General features: G+C 39.1%; 2 protein-coding genes across 7 annotated transcripts in view; one reads left to right on the top strand and one right to left on the bottom strand.

Moving 5' to 3' along the window:
• LOC106083314 (uncharacterized) overlaps positions 1 to 16,922 on the bottom strand; it is a 254,888-nt gene that overhangs the window by 181,569 nt on the left and 56,397 nt on the right. The gene's annotated exons all lie outside the window — the stretch shown is intronic.
• LOC106094377 (dermokine) overlaps positions 1 to 16,922 on the top strand; it is a 105,841-nt gene that overhangs the window by 5,166 nt on the left and 83,753 nt on the right. For 3 of the 5 annotated variants that reach the window (XM_059361524.1, XM_059361521.1, XM_059361525.1), the window contains exon 2: positions 4,845 to 5,259. In XM_059361524.1, coding sequence (XP_059217507.1) covers positions 5,157 to 5,259 — 103 coding nt within the window. In that variant the 5' untranslated portion in view covers positions 4,845 to 5,156. Of the gene's footprint in view, positions 1 to 4,681; positions 4,788 to 4,844; positions 5,260 to 16,922 lie in introns of all 5 variants that reach the window. The other 2 variants (XM_059361523.1, XM_059361526.1) reach the window with 1 other exon arrangement.

A 16,922-nucleotide genomic window follows, 5' to 3' on the forward strand; every position in this document is an offset into this window, starting at 1 on the left:
TTCAGGGCGAATTGTCCTCACCCTAAAAAGATATTGGAGAGTTAAGGAAGGCGCAGCGGAGCGGGCCCGATTCGGCTAGTGGGCATATATTTATAAGACTGATAAAAAAGAAAGAAATTGAAGTCGCTAGTCTTCCATCAAGCTGACTTTAAAAGTAACGATAATAAACTGAAACTTTGCACAGTTTCTTGTCGTGATCATAGGCATGTAAATTTCGAAGATGGACTATATCGGACTAAATCCTAATATAGTCCCCATATATACTGATCTCCTACATAAGGTCCGTTGCCCATAAAAAGCTGATTTCTTACCCCATTTCCCTGAAATTTGGCACAGGGAATTGTGTCTAGATTGAACTCATTCATTGCACGATTTCACTAAAACTTGGCACTGTGAATTGTATAAGGCTTTCACTTATCCTTCACGAATATGGCTTCCATAAAGAACTCCATGGTTTTGAACTCATAGGCAATTTTTTTTTTTGCCAACTTGCCCATGAACATTCCATTAAGGAAACGGGGAAATCTTCTCACATATTAATGAGTGATGTCCGATTCAAGTATAAGCTCAATGCTAAGGGATCTCCTTTCTATAGCCGAGTCCCTCCTTTCTATAGACGAGTCCAAACGGCTTCCGTCTTTGGACACAAGTTTTTACATGGCATTGTATTTCGCAAATGTCGCCAGCATTAGGAGGGGATAACCAACGTTGAAAATGCTAAACCCTGCTCTACAGTGGCCTGCACTGAATCGATTGAAAGTCCATTGATTATCCGATTTAGCTGAAATTTTAAATAGTAAGTTGTGTCGGACCCCTCTTCGTCGCACCGAGTTTGATCCGGATAGGACTACGTCTCTATGTAGCTATTGCAGGTTCATAAATGGCGCAGTATTCAACGGATTTTGACGAAATGTGATTAATATATATTGGGTTGCCCATAAGGTAATTGCGGATTTTTTAAAAGAAAGTAAATGCATTTTTAATAAAACTTAGAATGAACTTTAATCAAATATATAATTGCCATTTTGTTCGATAACCTTTTGCCATCTTCCTGGCAAATTTAGTATTCCACGCTCATAGATCTTCTGGGGTTTACCTGCAAAAAACTGAACCAAGTGCGATTTTATAGCCTCATCATTGCCGAAAGTTTTACCATTTGAGGAGTTCTGCAAAGATCGAAATAAATGGTATTCTGATGGTGCAACGTCAGGGCTATATGGTGGATGCATCAAAAGTTTCCAGCCAAGCTCACTCAGTTTTTGGCGAGTGACCAAAGATGTGTGCGGTCTAGCGTTGTCCTGTTGGGCTTCTCGACATCCTGGTGCAATACGGCCTAGATCGGTCCAGATTTAGATATAGGTGCCATATAGACCGATCTCTCGATTAAGAGTCTTGGCCCCATAAAAAGCCCATTTATTGCACGATTTCACTGCAAATTACAAATTTTGCACTTGACCATTCCACTAAGGAACAGGGGTAAACTTCTCGCATATCAATGAGTGCAGTCCGATTCAAGTTTAAGCTCAATGATAAGGCGTTCAGCGTCATAGGCAGACATGCTAACCTCTGCGCTTCGGTGTCGTCCGTAAGTTATGTCAATCTTTTCAATGTCCTTGCTTAATTTGGTCGAGATCGGTGCAAGTTTGGATATGGCAGTCATGTAGACAGATCTCTCGATTTAAGGTCTTGCACCCATAACAGGCGCATTTACTGTCCGATTTCGTTGAAATTTGTTATAAAAAGTTGTGTTAGGCTACACGATGTATCTATTTTACATGGCCCAGATTTGGATATAGCTGCTATATATACCACTCTCCCGATTTAAGGTTTAAGACCTATAAAATGTGAATTCATTGAGCGATTTTGCTGATTTAATGCACAATGAGTTGCGTTAGAACCCTCGACATTCGTACCGAGTATGGTGAAGATCGGGCTATATTTGCATATAACCGCCATATGTACCGATCTCCTAATTTATGTTCTTGAGACAATCTACGCACGATTATTACTCGCTTTCGCTGAAATTTGACACAGTGCATTAGGCTCTTCAACGTTCGTGTTCCATATGGTTCAGAACAGTATATATTGGGATATAGCTGTCATATACATATACCGATCTCCCGATTTAAGTTTTTAGAACCACAAAAGATGCATTTCAACCGATGAAGGTGGTAAAATGAGTTGTGTTAGACCCTTATAGGGCCTCCTTGAAAATGGTGGTGATCGGACTATATTTGGAATTGCTGATATGGGATCATAAATCATGACTTTTTCACTGTATTATGATTAAACACTTTTATACCCTCCACCAAGGGATGGGGGTTTACTAATTTCGTCAATCTGTTTGTAACACCTCGAAATATGCGTCTGAGACCCCATACAGTATATATATTCTTGATCGTCGTTTTAAGTCGATTTAGCCATGTCCGTCCGTCAGTCTGTCTGTCGAAGGAGTGAAACCAGCCGCTTGAAATTTTACACAAATACTTTTTATTAGTGTAGGTCGATTGGTATTGTAAATGGGCCATATCGGTCCATGTTTTGATATAGCTGCCATATAAACCGATCTAGGGTCTTGACTTCTTGAGCCTCTAGAGTGCGCAATTCTTATCCGATTGGGATGAAATTTTGCACGACGTGTTTTGTTATGATATCCAACAATTGTGCCAAGTATGGTTCAAATCGGCCAATAACCTGATGTAGCTGCATTTTAAACCGAAATTGGGTCTTGATTTCTTGAGCCTCTAGAGGGCGCTATTCTTATCCGATTGGAATTAAGTTTTGCACGACGTGTTTTGTTATGATATCTAACGACTGTGCCAAGTATGGTTCAAATCGGTCCATAACCTGATATAGCTGTCATATAAACCGATCTTGGGTCTTGATTTCTTGAGCCTCAAGAAGGGGCAATTCATATCCGATTTGAATGAATTTTTGCACGAAGTATTTTGTTATGATATCCAACAAATGTGTTACGTGTGGTTCTAATCAGTTCATAACCTGATATAGCTGTCATATAAAAAGATCTAGGGACTTGACTTCTTGAGCTTCTAGAGGGCGAAATTCCTATCCGATTTGGCTGAAATTTCGCATGACGTATTTTGTTCTTACTTTCAACAACTGTGTCAAATAAGTTTCAAATCGGTTCATAACCCGATATAGCTGCCATATAAACCGATCTGGGATCTTGATTTCTTGAGCCTCTAGAAGTCGCAATTATTATCCGATTTGCTTGAAATTTTGTACGACGGATCCTCTCATGACCATCAATATATGTGTTTATTATGGTCTGAATCGGTCTTTAGCCCGATACAGCTCCTATATAAAATCATCTCTCTATTTTACTTCTTGAGCCCTTTGGGGGCGCAATTCTTACTCGAATTGGCTGACATTTTACACAGGTCTCCAACATATAATTTAATTGTGGTCCAAACTGGACCATATCTTGATATCGCTCTTTTAGCAAAGCAAATCTTTTCTTATATCCTTTTTTGCCTAAGAAGAGATGCCGGGAAAAGAACTCGACAAATGCGATCCATGGTGGAGGGTATATAAGATTCGGCCCGGCCGAACTTAGCACGCGTTTACTTGTTATTTATTTACCAGAACATATGAAATCACTACCCCTTTAACGGTTATTGAAGACAACATCTACAGGTGACACCAAGCTAAAGACATTGTACACAATTGGGATGAAGGAGGGAACAAGATATTCCTGTACATTGTCATTTAACAGCCCTTCAGTGCGGTTGCTTGGTACCTTTCATCCCCTACGTCATCCGATATGCCCATATTACTTCTCCGTAGCCAAATATGGGCCTATTATTCACTTGGTTGTTTTCTGCTTCTATTGGCTTTCTATCAGAACAAAAAGAATTTCGCCTATGCAGGCCATGAAAATATCCTAAAGAAAGGGTGTCGATAATAACCACTGAAAACAATACCCAAGGCTCCTATTTGCTACAAAAATATTACGAATTAAATCTTATATTGAAAATCCAATATGTAAATTTCGCCTTCGTTCCCTTCGTTCACCACTTCATGTCTAGCTAGTTTGTTGAACTTTCTTATCAGAATGGTCATTTGCTTTATTCAAATGCCTTCATTGTTATGCCACCAAAGCTATTCATCCATGCACCCATCCAATGTTATCCAATAACAATTTACTTATATTGGGATATAAAAACAAAATGAAACCCAAAACATCCATAGGGGATTTAGTTTGGTGCAAAGGTACCCAGGCGCCACCTTTGGGGATCAACACACACTGAATGTGTATGTGTGTGTGTGTGTGTGTGTGTGTGTGTGTGTGTGTGTGGGAGAGAGAAAATTATGGTTCCCAATTACAAGATATGTTGTTTGCTAACGATAACCTTCATAAATGGAAAGATTAAATGCTACAATAAAGGCAATCATTTGGTATCACTATGAAATATCTATGCCCAAAACTTTAAGCTAAAGTGAGACGGTATGTGAGAAATGGGTGCTCGTGTGTGTGTGAATGTATTTAGACCTTTCTTAATTTCTCCGGAGAAAAAGCTAAACGATGGTGTCCCTAGATTACAAAAGCCAACACCAACATATCGTATATTCGTGTGTGTATGTGTATGTGTATTCGTACAAATGAAATTGTAACTGTGTAAACATACAAACACACAAAGACCATTTTTTACAATTTCAGACGTGACAATGGACTGCATTTAAGGATAAAACAGAAATGGATTCCAGCAACACCTTAACTTCCACAACTTGGTGACAACGTGTCAACTATACAAAGGTTTCAACGCGTTAGTGTCAAAATAAATTCTCATTTTCAAAAAAACAAAAATCTCACTTTTTTTCAGTTCTCTTAAAGCAACACCCAGAAAAAAGAAGATTCTTTAAATTGTTAAGAAACCCCGCGAAAAAAAACCAAATATAATAAAAAAGTAAGGCAACACAAATAATACTTTGCCGAAAGCAGTTTCAAAAAGGAAAATATACAACGGAAAAACCAAAACAAAAAAACGAAATGAAGTGAAGTGAAGTAAAGACAAGGCGCACACGGCAAGGAAAGTCTGTGGGTGTAGCACTGTAAAGTGAAGTGTAGACATATATCATATCAACTATTATCGCACAACACCCAGACACAACCCTCAAGAAGCTGTGAAGGCAAAATGTTTTGGATTTTACGACGCACTGGGGCAGCGAACTTTTTCAATTCGCTGAATAACAATTGCAGCACATCCAAAGGACCCAGCGGCAGCCAAACAACTATGGGTAAGTTGATGCATTACAAACAAAACTAAAAAAAAAACGCAATAAAACAATGATAGACAGGGCTTCTTGAAAAAATAAAAGGGAACACAAAGAAAGAAGAGTTTCGATAAAAAAAATTAAACTTCGCACAGATGAATACAATATGATGGTGTAAAATTATTGCTTAATATGAAAAAATTATACTTCAAAAAAGAAAATCTTTGAACGGTATAAAGGAAATAAGAAGTAAGGGAAAGCAAAAGGCTAACGATGCCAACTATGAATTATATGAGTTGGGCTATAACAGCTCCGATTTTATTAGAATTGGTTTTATTGATTGTTGGAAGTCACATCAAAACGACATATGCAAAATTTTAACTATATTGGATAACAATTGCGCCCTCTAGAAGCCAAAGAAGTCTAATCGGGAGATCGGCTTATATGGCGGCTATATCACAGTTGTTGGAAATCAAAATAAAACCCCTATGCAAAAACGCCACGGGCAAAACGGATTAGAATTGCGCGCTCTAGAAGCTCAAGAAGTCAAGACCCAAGATTGGCTTATATGGCAGCTATATCAGGTTATGAACCGATTTCAACCATACTTAGCACAGTTGTTGAAAGTCATAACAAAGCACTTCATGCTACATTTCACCCAAACCAGATAGGAATTGCGCCCTCCAGAAGCCTAAGAAGTCTAATTGGGAGATCGGCTTATATGGCGGCTATATCACAGTTGTTGGAAGTCAAAATAAAACCCCCATGCAAAAACGCCACGTCCAAAACGGATAATAATTGCGCCCTCTAGAAGTTCAAGAAGTCAAGACCCAAGATTGGCTTATATGGCCGCTATATCAGGTTATGGACCGATTTCAACCATACTTAGCACAGTTATTGGAAGTCATTTCAGAACACTTCATGAAAAAATTCAGCCCAATATGATAGGAATTGCGCCCTCTAATGGCTCAAGAAGTCAAGACCCATGATCAGTTTATATGGCAGCTATATCAGGTTATAAACCGATTTGAACCATACTTAGCACAGAAATTCATAAAGAAACGCATCGTGCAAAATTTCAGCCTAATTCGATAAGGCTTGCCCCCTCTAGAGGCTCAAGAAGTCTAATCAGTAAATCGGTTTATATGGCAGCCACATCAGGTTAAGGACTGATTTTGACCATACTTGGCACATTTGTTGAATACCATAACAATATGTGTCACGCAAAATTTCAGCCTATTCCGATAGGAATTGCGCCCTCTAGAGAAATCGGTTTATATGGCGGCCACATCAGGTTAAAGACTGATTTTGACCCTATTTGGCACAGTTGTTAAAAATAAAAAAGAAACGCGTCATGCTAAATTTCTGCCTAATCCGATAGGAATTGCCCCCTCTAGAGGCTCAAGAAGTCTAATCGGGAAATGGGTTTATATGGCAGCCACATCAGGTTATGGACTGATTTAGACCATACTTAGCACAGATGTTGGGAGTCATAACGAAACACGTCATGCAAAATATCAGCCAAATCGGATATGAATTGCGCCCTCAAGAAGCTCTAGAAGTCAAGACCCAAGGTAGGTTTATATGGCAGCTATAACAGGTTATTTACCGATTTAAACCAACTTAGCACAGTTGTTGGAAGTGACACCAAAACACCGCCTGCAAAATTTCAGCCAAATCGGACGAGAATTGCGCCCTTTATAAGCTCAAGAAGTCAAGACCTAAGATAGGTCTATATGACAGCTATATCAAAACATGGACTGATATGGCCCATTTAGAATCCCAACCGACCTACACTAATAGAAGCATTTGTGCAAAATTTTAAGCGCCTAGCTTTACTTTACAACTGGCCCAAATATGGCCGATCTCCCGATAGGAGGTCTGAAGGCCATAAAAACTTTTTTTTTATCCGATTTCGCTGAAATTTGCAACAGTGAGTTATTTTAAGCCTCCCGATATCTGACCTAAATATGCATTAGATGGGTCCATATTTAGATATATCTGCCATATAGACCGATCTCCCGATAGAGGGTCTGAAGGCCATTAAAGCTTTATTTTTTATTCGATTTCGCTGAAATTTCAAACAGTAGGTATTTTTACGCCTCCCAATATAGGACCCAAACATGCTTCAGATCGGACTATATTCAGATAAAGCTGCGATATTGACCAATCTGCCGATAAAGGGTCTGAAGCCCATAGAAGCTTTATTTATTACCCGATTGCGTTGAAATATGAAACAGTGCGTAGTTTTAGGTTTCCCGACGTCCGTCCCAAATATGGTTTGTATCGGACAATATTAAGATATAAAGGGTGATTTTTTTGAGGTTAAGATTTTCATGCATTAGTATTTGACAGATCACGTGGGATTTCAGACATGGTGTCAAAGAGAAAGATGCTCAGTATGCTTTGACATTTCATCATGAATAGACTTACTAACGAGCAACGCTTGCAAATCATTGAATTTTATTACCAAAATCAGTGTTCGGTTCGAAATGTGTTCATTCACCGTAACGTTGCGTCCAACAGCATCTTTGAAAAAATACGGTCCAATGATTCCACCAGCGTACAAACCACACCAAACAGTGCATTTTTCGGGATGCATGGGCAGTTTTTGAACGGCTTCTGGTTGCTCTTCACTCCAAATGCGGCAATTTTGCTTATTTATGTAGCCATTCAACCAGAAATGAGCCTCATCGCTGAACGGTGAATGAACACATTTCGAACCGAACACTGATTTTGGTAATAAAATTCAATGATTTGCAAGCGTTGCTCGTTAGTAAGTCTATTCATGATGAAATGTCAAAGCATACTGAGCATCTTTCTCTTTGACACCATGTCTGAAATCCCACGTGATCTGTCAAATACTAATGCATGAAAATCCTAACCTCAAAAAAATCACCCTTTAGCTTCCATACAGAGCGATCTGCCGATAAAGGGTGTGAAGCCCATAAAAAATTTATTTTCTATCCGATTTCGCTGAAATTTGAAATACATAGTTCAACAGTGACTTATATTTGTTTCTATTTATTTCGGTTTTTTTTTATTTTGTTTTGTAATGTTTTCTATAATTCTTTCCAACTTTTATTGTCCCCAATATGGGCAAAACTTAACTATATTTGGGTATAGTTGCAATACAGCTGATAACCTGAAATTGCAGTTTGTGTTCATAACTAAAACTTAATTCGATTCCGCTGAATTTTGAAAATTTTAATAAGGCTTCACCAAACCCATTCCCTTCTACCTAAATATATATTGGGTTGCCCAAAAAGTAATTGCGGATTTTTCATATAGTCGGCGTTGACAAACTTTTTCACAACTTGTGACTCTGTAATTGCATTCTTTCTTCTGTCAGTTATCAGCTGTTACTTTTAGCTTGATTAGAAAAAAAGTGTAAAAAAGTATATTTGCTTAAAGTTCATTCTAAGTTTTATTAAAAATGCATTTACTTTCTTTTAATAAACCCGCAATTACTTTTTGGGCAACCCAATATATAAGAACCTATGAGCTTATTTGCATATTTAATTAGCGCAAAATAGTTGTGAAACATTCCCCTTAATATATGACAAATGCTGCACTCCCCCTCTTTCGCTTCAATAGAAAACTTTTGACTATTATGTGCACTGTCACGTACATATAATTCATTTTAATCGCAACAAAAAGTTTTCATCAGCAATTTGCTAACTTACATCAATTTAAGTACACCTAAGCGAATAATTGATATTGACAGACAATACTCATACGCAACATGTGTCACATGCTATAACTTAACCGAAGAGTATGAGAAACTTAAATACTATAATTGATAGATTGATGAAACAAAGTTTGTGTGCGTGTGTGAGTACGTGTGTATTATTGTTTTCACTGTTACATCACTACAAAGGGAGTCAATCAATGGTTCAAGGTCTTTAGGAGTCATTTATATTTGCATGTGTTAACACACATATGCTTAAGATAGAAAATGAAGTCAATAGATCCCTGGATTGATTTGATAACATTTGGTCCTTTCAGCATTGAATCTGAAAAGAATATGAACCCTCACATACACACTGACATAGTAATGTGGAATTCGTGGTCAGCATTTTTTATTTTCTTGGCATTAGGAGCATCACCTCGGTGACACAGTCTGTCTGCACTGAGTACAAAACCCATACAATGGGGAGCTCTTTCATATTTGAATAAAATTTGATTACAATGACGCCCATTGATGGGTACTCTTATTGAATACTAATAATGTTCAATACGATATTTCATAGATAGTCTCGGTAGTTCGTCTATGAGTGTACATGCGGGTTATGCTCTTCATACATACTCCATTCAGATAGTGTCAGTGTGTGGATGTTTGTGTATGTTCGTATGAACGTGAGTTATATCATGCAATGGTTGGCCAAGCAACAAAGGATTTGCTTCGATGATTATGTGGGTCTTTCTATTCCGTTCAGAGAGAGTGGGTGGTGTCTACTACGTACGTCTGTCTAGTGTAACTGCAGTAACATTGTTGATGATGTAGCATTAAAATCTACTTTCAGCAAATATTACGTGTCTGTGTATATCAGTAAATATATGTTACATGTAAATAGCCACGGGTCAACAAATGAAGATGGTTATACATTTTCATTGGAAATGGAGAAAAAGTATGTTCCACTAAACGGTGAACAATTTATGGCATAAAAATGATATGAGAGAACAGGAAATTATTTATTTGAATTAAGCTTGAATAACACTGGTTATGTGTTATACTTGGTATGTGTTTTACCTTCAATACAAATTTGTAGAGATGTCAAATTTTCCTCTAAATCAAGCCCTGACAAAGATGGTGAGTGTATACCTTAAACCAAAAATAATGTTGGAATAACAGTACCCCGGATAAACAATAATAATACGGCAAGAGCCGATAGTATGAGAGCTGAGAGTTTTTAAGACTGAAAGAAACACCATGGTCAGACGTTTTTACCTACAACCATAAAAGACCATTGGAGGAAAGAAGTCGCAAAGCACTGAGAGCCTTCTATTCCTGCAGAAGGATATTCGATAGGAAGTGGAGAGTTAACTGAAAGACTTACTGGATTTACCCAGCCATTGTGAGACCATATGGGGCATTTGTGTCGCGGAAGGATCTAGAGAGTAGGACTCATTCCACGCAGTTCAAGAAGCGAAAAGTGATACCCTAGCGAAGATAAAAAGTTAAAACGGTGTGATTGCCCAGTAAAGACCTAAAAACAAGGGTAAACAGCTAAAAGAGCGTTAAGTTCGGCCGGGCCGAATCTTATATACCCTCCACCATGGATGGCATTTGACTCGTATTTATACCCACCATTATAGGATAGGTGATATATTCATTTAGTCATTCTGTTTGCAACACAATAAAATATTCTTTTTCCCAAATATCCTTGATCCTCGTAAAATTCTAAGACAATTTAACAATGTCCGTGCGTATGTCTGACAGTCTGGTTGTCCGTCTGTTGTAATCACGATACAGCTTTCAAAAATTGACATATTCAGCTGAAATATGAAATATCTAAACTGAATATAATGAGCGGAAACTTTGCACAGATTATTTTTTTTTTGTCCATATTCAAGTAAAATTCGAAGATGGCCGTTATCGAACCATATCTTGATATACCCCCATGTGCACCCACATCTCGGTTTAGGGTCTTAGGCTCATAAAAGCCGCGTTTACAATCCAATTTAGCTGAAATTTTGCAAAATGAGTTGTATTCAGATATCCGGAATTTTTGCCGAAGATGGTCCAAATCGGTCTATATATAAATACTAGCCGAGCCGGGCCCGCTCCGCTGCGCTGTCTTAAACTCTTTATTATCTTTTTAGGATTGGGACACTTCGCCCTGAGCGGATATCGAATTCGTGCCATTGTAGTCTATGACGTTGAGCGCGTTTGAATCCTGGCGAGAATATCGGACAAAGCGTAGTTTATCCCCTTTTAATATTGGCGACATTTGCGAGGTACAATGCCATTCATAGTCATTAAAACAATTTTTCCCAAAGAGGTGTCGCACTGCATTTGATGTATCTGGACTTGAACGCAAATGTTAATGTCATATTCGTAATCTACTCCCTAATACATTTCATTTGAGTCCTATATAGCCATGGTCGGTTAATATGACCATTTTAAACTACTCCCTAATACTTTCCATTTGAGTCCCATATTGACATGAACTTCGAATATATCTGTTTAGAGGAATTTTGGGGTTGGGGGGCCCGCTGGATACTTGAACCCAAATTTTAATACCATATTCGTTTTCTGCTCTCCAATAACTTTCATTTGGTACCCTTATTGCGCCCATCGGACCACTTTCTGAAATTGATGGCGATTTTGGGGTAAGGGGGAGGGTCCGCTTTCACCGATATCTAAAAATTATATATCCTATGTTTCCTTCTAGACAAACGTACACAATCTATGAAAATTTTAAGAAAATCGGTTCAGGCAAGTATCATATAGTCATAATGGGTCTAATGGCGTTTTTGAAGGGTGGCGTGACCCCCTATACTTCGATCTGATTTTATGCCAGATTCGAAATCTACTCTCGAATAACTTTCATTTAAACCCCATATTGAAATGAACGTTCAATATGTCTGTTTGGGAGAGTTTTGGGATTGGGGCGGCCCGATGGGTACTTAGGCTCAAATTCGTATTCTACTCTCCAATACCTTTCATTTGATACCTATATTGTGTTGTGTTTTTGGCATAAAGTGGAGGGTCCGTCCCCCTTCCGATACCGACAAATTATATTCCCTATCTTTCCTTCCAGAAAAACCTTCACAATCTGTGAAAATTTCAGGGAAATCGGTTCAGCCGGAACAAACAAACAAACACAAATTGAATTTTATATATAAGAAGATAACCTCCAAATAACCCGATCTCTCTATTTAAGGTACATATAAGGTACATTTATTAAACGATTTCTCTGAAATTTGGCACATTTGGCACAGGACCCTAAATATGCACGTCGGGTATGGTATATAGACCCCATATTGGTCGATCTTTTGATTGTAGGTCTAAGGTCCACTAAAGTCGCATTGATTTCCCCATTTGGATGAAATTTGCCACATTGAGTTGTGCAAAGAAACCCAATATTTATACAAGCTATGGTCTAGATCGTACTATACCTTAACATAGCCCTCATATAAATGTTTTTGGCCCAAAAAATCGTGTTTGTAGTCCCAATTCACCTAAATTTAACACAGTTAGCTGTGATTTGCTCTTTGACGTCTGTGTCGACCATTTTGGCTATATCCCCCACATAGACCGATCTCCCGGTTGAAGACCTTTCTTCTATTACAGGCAAATTTATTACCAGATTTTGCAGAAAATTTGTACAGTGAAACCCCTACATATCCTCCCCGACTATCGCACATATAGGAACATTTTAGGAGTTGGCTGTCATATATATTGAACTCTCGATTTAGGGCCTTTATCCCAAATAACACCCATCTAAAACACAATTTCAATGGAATTTGGAAAAGTGTATTGGGGGGATTTGGGTTAGAACAAATTTCGATATAGCTACTATGGGTTCATAAATGATGCATTTGAAAGTCATAGGGGGCATCCTAACCTCTGTGCCCCAGACGGCCTACAATGATGTCAAGTATAACAAAGAATTATTCACTCAAACATTAGACAAGATTTTTTTAATGCCATCTCCCTGCCTCCACAATGCATCTCTATAACAACAGTTACACCAAGTCCCTGCCTCTTCATTTTCACCTTCCACATGCTGTTGTAGCATTGTATGCGAATACTTGTGTAGTCTCATCAATTTTACCCTTGTTTGCTTTTGGAAGTATCAGCTTAAGCGCGTAATGTTCCTTGCATATTAAACTCACATTTAGATATAAGGACTTTATAGGTCATAGCAGATGCCTGCTGTCACAGCAACAAAAAAAAAAAGCATTGGTAGAGGGGCAACAATTTACAGCAAATGCTGAACTCAATTTGATAAACTATGTGTAGGTGATTTATTGTGTTGTGTGTGTTTCATAAGCCTTTAGCTTACGCTGATTACCTTGTGAAAACAAAAAATGAGGAAACGCACCAAAATAGATACAGGTCGATGATATACTTTAAGGGGAGCAATGTAGATAATTTTGTACTCGGTGGTGTTATAAATAAATAGAACTTTAATAGATGCCTATCGATAAAAAAAAGGAGTGCATATTCCAATTTGTATAGGCTTTTGTTGTGCATATAAGAGTTGGAAAATCGATAATTTACGTTAAGAGGGCTAGTAAAAACTTAAACTAGGGTTGGGTGGGTTTGTAAGAGTGGCAATGTGTTAAGTAGACTCACCAGGAAAAATTAAGTCGAGTTCTTAGCGCCATATTAATGTCTTTGGAGGGAAAAGAACCCAAATCTCCCAATAGGTAATCTGGACAATCTACCATCTACTCTATCAAGGCGCTCTTTCAAGAAAAAATGCACTTAGTTTGACTGGAGGAACATTGGATATCCAACACCATAGACAATATTTGAATCCTGTACAATTATTTACTATCAATATTTCTATTAAAAGCCGAGTTAAATTAAGTTCAATGTGCAGACGTGAGTTAACTAAGAGGCCAGTTTATCCCATTGTGGTACCTTGTCGGGCAGATGTGTAGTTAAGAAGATAAACAGTTGAGTACTCATACACGATCGCGTGTAGGATCTCATGAAACCACAAAAACTGGAAACTGTGCCCCTGTACACCAGGCCTATATCCAATAGCCTTCTTGTAATCCTCATCATGGCAGCTTTTAAGAACTCCCATGTGACTCTATCGCACAGTGCCCGATTATGTCACCTATCATAGAGCTGGGTGACTTTTTGTTGAAAGACAGCAAATCCTACGTCCTTCTCCGCTCGACCGTAGGCAAAATAATACAGTTCCGTATCGGCACAATAGACGGCTCAAAATAACCTCAGACAATTAGTACAACATCGTTCATATTGCGGTTATTTGTGTGTCACCCATATTGAGATTCAATAGGTTTCCCTTAATTCCGAGGTTTCAGAGAATTGGCGAAATAATCCTCTTTGCGACTTTCTTATTACGAAAGTCTTCTTAATCATCTTTACATCATCTCGACATAAGACGATACACACTGCCAGGATTTGCTGGCCATTTCTGAGTGGGGTCGAAGGAATCGAGTAGATTTTAATTCACGGAAGCCTCAGTGCTGCTTATTGTCACACAAACGATTCACTAACCCTTAACGATCATCTTTGTTTAACAATAGTGTAGATGTTGAGCAACCAGAAGCTCTTGATGGGCATGAAAATACAAAGCGATGTCCGTTGGGCTAAACATGTATTTGAAGTGTCGAAAGAAGCATTCAAGTGTTTAGGCTTCCTAAAACGATGTACGAATTACTTCACTCCATCTGATCATCTAAACATCTACACCACTTTCATAAGACCGAAAATGGAGTACAACTCACGTGTATAGGCTGGAGCTTCAAAATCATCCACGGAGCTACTAGACCGTGTACAGAGGAGAGCGATGACGTTGATTGGGGACAGTGTGGTATACAACTCTTTTGCTTCCCTTCATCATCGTCGCAATGCGGGTTGTTTGGCGCTATTCTATCGGTATTTTCATGGTGTGTGTTCGTCTGATATTCGTCTTCTTATTCCTGATGTAAGGATGTATGTCATGGATATTAGACATTCCAGGAATTCACACCTGTTTGTAATTGATTGGCCAGCGAACCGCATAATGCATTACAGAGAGAATTCTTGTTTCGCCCGAACCGTTCGTATGTGGAATTGACTTCCGGCTAATGTTTTTCCCACCCACTTTGACCTTCAAAGATTTGAGAACAATATAAATAAGCACTACATCCTTTTCCCCCTCTCCAATTCCTAATTTCCTCTCGCCAACGCAATGCACTGCATTCATAGGGGACATCCCCTGCGTGTTGGCTGATTTAAAGACTGTAGTGTGATTTCTTTAAAAGGGATAACTGTGAGCACCACACCGGCTGAAACTTTGAACCCCGACTTGGGGGGTGTCTATCGTTCATCGGCGGATAGTGAAAAATGTTGAGGCAAGTGATTCGCGACATCGAGGATTGCAAGTTCGACTCCACATAACACACACGGTAGGGGCGCCGAGCTTGTAACCCGCACCCGGAAAACAATAAGGACTACTCTGGTTAGGTTAGGTCAGGCTTAAGTAGCCGTCTGCTATCAGACTCACTTAGACGTTTTCGCCCATTGTTATACCACAGGAACAGAAATAGGAAGATACCTTCTAGTTCCTACCGTTGAAATATCCAGATCACTTTAAAAAGCCCAACAACTTGCGAATGTTCACATCCGCTAAATTAGACAGGTTCTTAAAGAAATTAGAACCTTCTTCTTCTTCTGACTACCAGTGCGGGGCACACACACAGAAGGTGTTCTATAGTCTCCTCTTCTTCGACGTCCTCACAGTTTTTGCAAAATTCGTTACAGGCAACCATAAGTCTGTCAGCATGTTTTCCGATTAGACAGTGACCAGTCATGACAGACACAATAACTGAGACGTCTGTTCTAGCCAGTGACAGCAAAGCCGTTGACCTCAAGTCTAGATGAGGCCACATAGGAATGCTCACAGCCCCTCTTTGTGGCCATCTATCATTCATTGTCTTTCGGGCCTGGTCCTGAAAACTTAGTTTACATGTTGCTAGAGGCATAGCCACAGATTCCAGTTTCCCTGAAATGTATAACGTAGTTCCTAGTCTCGCAACCTCGTCCGGTTTACAATTCCCTAGGATACCTCTGTGGCCCGGTACCCAGAACAGGTGAATTTTGAACTGTTCAACCAATTCGTTGACAGATCGGCGATAGTCGAGGGCGGTGTTTGTATTCAGAAATACGTTCTCCAGGGATCTAATGGCTGCCTCGCTGGCTGAGAAGATATCGTCATAATGATCGTCGTAATGACATTATATCTTAGCCATTCAACCACTTCCTTAACTGCAAGGATCTTGATACACGCTGCAGTGGTCGGGTAACCTTTTCGATATGACCAGTTCTAGATCTTTAGAGTACCCACCAAAGCTCACCTTGTCGTCTAGTATGGAACTATCCATATAGAAGTCTATGTAACTTCTGTTACCAGGAATATCGTAGTTCCAATCGGTTCTATCAGGAATAGTGGTACAGTACTTTTTCTCAAAAAGTGGCTCAGGTAGGGTGTAATTCACACTGCCTGGAACATCGAATACTGTATCAAGGATAACACAGAGTCCGTAGCTGCCACATGACCAATGAGAGAGCTCCCTTAACTTCACAACAGTGATCGCTGCAATTTGCATAGCCACAATGTCCAGAGGCATAAGATGTAGCATTAAATTCAGTGCATCCGATGGTATCGTGCTCAGTGGGGCTGTGATGCACAAACAAGCTATCCTATGGATCCGGTTAAGTATTGAGCAGTAGGTGGACTTTTGAAGCGTCGTCCACCAGACCACAACACCATATAGCATTATAGGTCTGACAACTGCAGTAAATACCCAATGCGTGACACGCGGTCAAAGCCCCCAACTTTTGTAAATGTCTGTCTTGCTGGTATATAGGGCAAGAGTGGCATTTCTTGCCCTTTCCAAAATGTTGGATTTGAAGTTCAATTTCCTGTCCAGCAATCACCCAGGTATTTTGCGCTTTCTGTACATGGAACATTTTCTCCTCCCAAGGAGACATG

Source organism: Stomoxys calcitrans, chromosome 2 (genome assembly GCF_963082655.1).
Source record: "Stomoxys calcitrans chromosome 2, idStoCalc2.1, whole genome shotgun sequence".
NCBI classification, from domain to species: Eukaryota; Metazoa; Arthropoda; class Insecta; order Diptera; family Muscidae; genus Stomoxys; species Stomoxys calcitrans.